The sequence below is a fragment of the Poecilia reticulata genome, linkage group LG9 (assembly GCF_000633615.1).
Source record: "Poecilia reticulata strain Guanapo linkage group LG9, Guppy_female_1.0+MT, whole genome shotgun sequence".
Taxonomy (NCBI): Eukaryota; Metazoa; Chordata; class Actinopteri; order Cyprinodontiformes; family Poeciliidae; genus Poecilia; species Poecilia reticulata.
In genome coordinates this window covers 31,296,757-31,303,230 of record NC_024339.1, presented here as the reverse complement: position 1 = coordinate 31,303,230, position 6,474 = coordinate 31,296,757, and the positions used below count along the sequence as shown (strand labels likewise).

At 40.3% G+C, this 6,474-nt stretch overlaps 1 protein-coding gene and 1 pseudogene across 1 annotated transcript in view; both read left to right on the top strand.

Annotated features, from left to right (window-relative positions):
* Window positions 1-788, top strand: part of LOC103470714 (E3 ubiquitin-protein ligase TRIM39 pseudogene) — a 1,794-nt pseudogene extending 1,006 nt beyond the window's left edge.
* A 1,246-nt stretch (window positions 789-2,034) lies between these two features.
* Window positions 2,035-6,474, top strand: part of LOC103470695 (myosin-7-like) — a 9,710-nt gene continuing 5,270 nt past the window's right edge. Inside the window, exons 1-6 of the mRNA XM_008419320.2 lie at window positions 2,035-2,217; window positions 3,030-3,301; window positions 3,710-3,863; window positions 3,937-4,183; window positions 5,109-5,209; window positions 6,236-6,386. Coding sequence (XP_008417542.1) covers window positions 2,135-2,217; window positions 3,030-3,301; window positions 3,710-3,863; window positions 3,937-4,183; window positions 5,109-5,209; window positions 6,236-6,386 — 1,008 coding nt within the window. The 5' untranslated portion in view covers window positions 2,035-2,134. The remainder of the gene's footprint in view (window positions 2,218-3,029; window positions 3,302-3,709; window positions 3,864-3,936; window positions 4,184-5,108; window positions 5,210-6,235; window positions 6,387-6,474) is intronic.

The following is a 6,474-nucleotide window of genomic DNA, read 5'->3' as shown; positions in this document are numbered from 1 at the left end:
CTATCATGGGAGAGATGAAGAGGATTGAGGAGCAGATCTCCTCTCTGTCAGACAGCATCTCTGCTGTGGAAGAAGAGCTGCAGAAAGACAACGTGTCGTTCCTCAGCAGCTATAAAGCCACTCAGAGCAGAGCCAGAGGTCAGAGGTCACTGCCAGATCCACAGCTGGTCTCAGGAGCTCTGATAGATGTGGCCAAACACCTGGGCAACCTGTCCTTCAGAGTCTGGGAGAAGATGAAGGACCAGGTGAAGTTCAGCCCCGTCATTCTGGACCCAAACACAGCAGCTGAATGTCTCTACCTGTCTGATGATCTGACCAGAGTGAGACATGGAGACACATGGCAGGAACTTCCTGATAATCCAGAGAGAAACACTAAATACACCACTGTGTTTGGTTCTGAGGGCTTCAGCTCAGGGAAACACAGCTGGGAGGTGGAGGTGGGAGATCATCCCAGATGGAATATCGGTTTGGTTAAAGAGTCTGTTGACAGGAATGGGAAGATATCTGCTACACCAGAATATGGAATCTGGTGTTTATGGCATTTTGATGGAGAATACACTAATGGTGTTAGTCAGACTCTGTCAGTGAAGAAGAGTCTCCAGAGGATCAGAGTCCAGCTGGACTATGACAGAGGGGAGGTTTCCTTCTACGACTCTGAAGACAAGAGTCTCATCTACACTCACAGAGACACTTTCACTGAGAAACTCTTCCCTTATCTTTATGTTTTTGATTCTGCTGATGCCAAAACTTGTGATATCAAAATCTGTCAAACTGAGATTTCATTCTAAAGTTCAAAGTTGTGATTCTTATTTCTCTGAATTAGTTTTTAATTTTTAGATATGCGTTTCTGTTTGGATTCAGAACAACCTTTTGGAACATTTTGGTACATTTTCAAAAAAATATATATTTTGATTTGTAATAAAAAAAAATCAGAGTTCACCAGTGAAACATTTAAGATTGACACATTTAAAATATTTTCTTACTCAAGAAAATTATGAACTATGAAAAAATTATATATTTTTGCTTAAGATGAAAATACTTTTGTTCTCTTGCTAAAAGAACAAGAGGAGAACATGGCAGAAAATATGAGCAGAGAGGTCGTTTTTTTTGGTTCAAATTCAGTATTTGGAGGAGGAGCTGGACAGGTGAGACTGTTTGTTTTTAATTGTAATTGTAAAATGTACAAAATCGTCCGGATAATAATTTTTGAACTGAATCAAATATTTCATCAGCCTCATCAGTTTTTATCCAATAATCTCTAATTTAGACAAGGAGGATTATTTTTAGGTTGTTTTAACTCTGTTATATAAAAACTGTTCAGAAGTTCAGAAATGGGTACTTGTATTAGTCTTGTTTTTAATTGTTGTAACGATTCAGGCAGTTATTTTAGTCCAGTTATATTTAATGTTGACTAAATGCTTAAAATTTTAAAATATTTGTTTCCTGAATCATTTATCAGAATCAGTTAATTTTCACCTGCAGATGTTTTCTAATAGCAGTTTGTCAAAAAGTTGAAAACTTTTTCCTGAACAGATCCGCCAGTTAATGTGTGAAGCATTTGCTAACATAGCTGTCCTGATATCTGCCTGTTTCACATTACAACAGATATGAGTCACAGTGCATAGCATAAACAATCTTCACAGATGAATCACGGAATATAAATACTGTGACAAAACCCTTAATATGCAGCTTCCTGCTGTTTCCCTGTCTGTTCATAAAGAAACACTGAACTGAATGTTTCTTGTTTGCAGAATAAAAAAGCTTCAGTCTTCATGTCTTCTCTGTGTACAAATGATCTGAATTTGTTATTGATCTACAGCTGAAGCTCATAAAAGTTTTTCCTCTGAAGGATTTTGGAGAATCAAACCGTTCAGATATGATGTCTTCACAGCACCACCTGCTGGAGACAAATACACACAGCAGAGATTAATGATTTGGTCTCCTCAAAGCTTCACTGAATATGAAACGGTTGGAGAACCGAAATTTCAGAGCATTCCCTGAATGCAACATCGGGGATACCAACGGTTTCCCCCACAGTTTGTCTGTTTAAACCGGATATATTCTTTGTGAGTAGTGATTTACCACAAACAACGTGTATACAACCGATAAGGAGTTAAAAGAACAAGAGGAGAACATGGCGGAAAATATGAGCTCCGAGGGGCAAGAGAGGTCGTTATTTTTGGCTCAAATTCGGTATTTGGAGGAGGAGCTGGACAGGTGAGACTTTTTTTTATATATAAAACTGTTCCAATGTGTTTGTTTTTGCTTTAAATAAAAGCCTAAGTTATTTAGTAACTCTAAAAAATTGATTTCAGCTAATTTATGAGATGCCAACACAATTACCGGCCACTTCAAAGGACGTTGATGTTGCTATGACAACAGATTATGATAGTTGAGATAGTTAATGAAGACAGATAAATCACTAATGTCACATTGCCAGAGGACTTTTTTTGATATTTCATTAAAGATATTTGGTGGGCTGCAGAATTTTGAGCTTAAAATAATCCAGTAAAGTGCAAAGTATTTCAGCAACAAGATTTATTGTTTTCACATAATGAAGACATACAAACGTTACATTGCACTGGTATAATGAAGGAAAGTTTTAAGTTGGATCACAGACTGAAATTAATGGTGTTATTAATTTAGATTGATAATACTTTAGCAGTGTTTCAGTTTTCTGTAATGCTGGAAGTTTGATTCAAACACAACAGATCTTTAATGTATTTTGGTTCTAAGGATGTCCAAAGTGTGGTGCCAGGAAAATTAGTAGCCCTTGAACTGATATTTGTTGTGACCCCTGACTCCAGGTTAATTTTTTATTTTTTATTAAACCTTTTAGATTTGAGGTTTTGAACCAATCAGGCTTCTGGTGAGGCAGGTTTGGTCATCAGCCCAAACGTTCTGCATCGATTTCACAACATTCCTCATCACAACTTTTCACCTTCACTAACATCCATCAGTCAGTTTTAGGAGGCGTTTCTCCTAAAACTCATCCAGCTGAAACAGTCCCATCTCTTTTCATCCTGCAGGTTTAAGCTCTCTAATGAAGACCTGGACAAGCAGAACCAAGAGCTGATCTCAAATTACAACCAGCTGGAGAAGGACAAGAGGGACAAGACCGAACGTTTGAAACGCTTTGTGGCGGCAAAAGAGAAGCGCATGGATGAGCTGAGCGAGGAGCTGCAGACGCGGCTCCTGCTGGGGAAACGAGGCCGAGAGACGCTGAAGCAGGACCACAGCGTCACGAAGGAGCAGCTGCTGGAGCAGATAAACAAGGTTCAGGCGGAGATAGAGCTGCAGGGTGAGGCTGACACACAGAGAGCATATTCACATGTTTCAGCGTTTTTATTGTTTTTACAATAGAAGCACTGCAAAAACACAAAATCTTACCAAATAGTTTTTGTCTAGTTTTTACTGCAAATATCATAGTAGACTTGAAATAAGACAAAACTAACTTACAAGAAACATTTCACCAGGATATAGGAACTTGTTTTTGGTCAATAATTCCTTAATATTGGTGAAAAAGTTCTATCTGATTATTTCACTTTTAGTGAGACATTTTCACGTTTTAATTAAATGACCCAGCAGTGGAACTAGAACTATTTAAGTAACATTTCTGCCTCTGCTTGGGCAGCTGGACTAACATCTTGGAGTGTCTGTCTGTCTCCTGAGCTGTCTGTCTGCTCTCCCTGCTGTGTTTGTCCTCCAGCTGTGACCCTGGAGGCGAACGAGGCGCGCATCGAGGAGCTGAGGCCGCATGTGCCCAACATAGAGTCAGTAGAGGAGGAGCTTCTGAAGAAGAAAGCTGAGCACGACGCTTTTGTTTCCCAGCTGAAGAGGAACTCAGAGCTGGCGTGTGAAACGTAAGGAATGCGGCAAACGGAGTATTTCACGCTCTTCTCTTCCGGGCTCTGAGTCGGTGTCGTCCAACCGCAGGCTGATCCAGCACTTCCAGGACTACAAGGAGCACACGGAGAACTCTGAAGCCAACAGGCTGCTGGCGATGGGCCGAGCGCTGCACCTGGAGCAGACCGAGCTCGCCGCCTTCCTGGTGAACGAGCAGGCGAGTCTGAAGGAGCAGATCGCTGCCATCAAGACGAGACAGGAGCACCTTCGCACCGTCGGCCGGGGGCTGTGCGGGAAACTCACCCACCTGAGCCACCTGAGGAACCTCAACGAGCAGGTCAGAGACCAACGGCGGCATCGGCGTGGGTAGGGAGGAGAAACCAGGACATTTCTGGGCTTTTTCCAGCACATTTTTTTATTTTTTTTAAATCCAGAAATATTCATGTTCTTTCAAGAAAATTTCTGAGCTGATTCTTGAAATGTTTCCGTTTTTTTTCTAGCTAATTTTAGATTTTTCAAACTCATACATTTTCTTGTTTTTTATTCTAGAAATTTTCTGAAATTAACCCTTTGCAGTCGAGGTCTAAATGGCCGTCCCAGTCTCTCTTCTCTGTGCGTCAGCGCTCGCTATGAAGCCATGCAGCGATAGCTAGCAAAACTACTGCTAACCCTACACACACCACCAACTCTAACTAACACACTTATAGTCTTAAAAACCCATCGAAACACTCTTAGTAAAATCCCCAGCATCGCTGCACCCTAGTCTCTTGCCGTATCCAAATCCCCCACCTCGTCTCTTTCCGCGTGTCTCCGTTCTACCTAGCAACAGACCGTCAACACATTTTCATTGGTTGTTTCGAAATGTGGTACATTTAGACCCCACAAAATAAGGCGGAAATGATCTATCTTATTTCTGGCTTTATTTTGAAGTAAATAACCACAAAACCAATATAAAAACACCACTTTTATAAAGTTTGAAGTCCGTGCTGTCCAACAGAGTCGAAATGAAAACTCGGTATGCCGTCTGTTATTGCGAAGCCTTATTAATGCGTCACATGCTTGTACGCCGCACGGCGAGCAGCGACTACATAGGGTTTAATCTAAAAAAGTCAGAGTGTTTTGGGAGAAGTGTATTCCTTCTTTTGGATGAAATGAGACAAGCTGGCATCGCCTGGAGGAAATGCTGCATTAAAATCATTTTTATTCGTTATGAAAGCAGAATCTCTGGTTCGTGACATGGACTCTGTCCTGCTCCTCTGTAGGACGTGGCGCTTCTTAAGAAGGCGTTCCTGGAGCTCAAGGACGAAAAAGAAGAAAGCATCAAGAACCAGGACGCCACTCTGATTGAGACTGAAGCTCTCAGGTTGGATCTGTGTTCACAGCTCAGATGTGACCATTTTATGTTTTAATTCTCTGGAAGTTAAATCCGTTCAAAATGTTTTAATATTAATTTCCTGAACAGTCTGCTTGCATTTTATGAGACTTTTTAATGATACAAACTGATCAGAATCACTTTTTCAGGCAGTTTTTGATACTAATCTCAAATATTGACACTCTGTTTCCAACTGGATCCGTAACCGGATTTTAAAAAAAACACATCAGAGGACGACCATGAAATCAGAAAATTCACGACATTATGATATCTGTACGCAACATTTTAATTAATAAAAAATGGAAAACGAATATCTAAACATATTTTATTTCTGTGGCAATTTTAAATTAGACATTTTCTGACAGAAATGCAAAATTAGAAATGCATTAAAGTAATTATTCTGTTGATTTTTGACAAAAACAAACCAACAAAAATAAATAAATTTGCTTTTTGACCAATATTTTGGTTCCATGTTGTTCTCTAAAGACATTTAAATTATAGATGTATATTTTTAAGAAGCCAATAAAATTGTGCATTTTGGTCACTCTTGTAAATATGCAAAAAAAAAACTGACATCTGAGGGTTAAAATAATAGAAAATTCATAAATAGTTGTTTTTGCTTGATGTTGATGGGAGTTAATGCTGACATTTTAATATTTCTTTGTCAATCTTAAACAAAGTTGAAGCTTTGATACGCCTAAATTTGAACTCCTGCAGTAACAAAAACTTAATTCAGCAGCAAAAATTGTCGATATTTTTATTTAATATCTAACAGAACAGCTGTGATCATCTTACCCAGCTAATGCATGATGTTTCATTAGCCTGTCTGCCGGATGGGAAACCTCAGGATGTTTATTTCCCTTCTGATCATCATATCGTTGTTTAACGTCCTGATCCTGTAAATGTTCCTGCAGAGATCCTGCAGCCTGACAGCCGGATGTTGAGCTGATTCAGCGTTTGCAGGCCTAAATGTTCTGTAGCCGAACTTTAAAACGATGTGTTGTGGTTCTGTTTCAGCCAGCAGGTCAGCAGAGCGCATCAGGAGTACCAGCAGAGAGTGAGCGACATCCAGCGCCTGGAGAAGGAGCTGGAGAAGGAGACGATCAGGAGGAGGCAGCTGGAGGGCGTGAAGAACGAAGCAGCGGTCATCCTGAAGCACATCCTGGAGGTAAAACACCGCAAGCTGCTTCACTCTGCCCTGCAGAGACCTGGAGGACAGGAGCCTGGAGGACAGGAACCTGGAGAACAAGAACCTG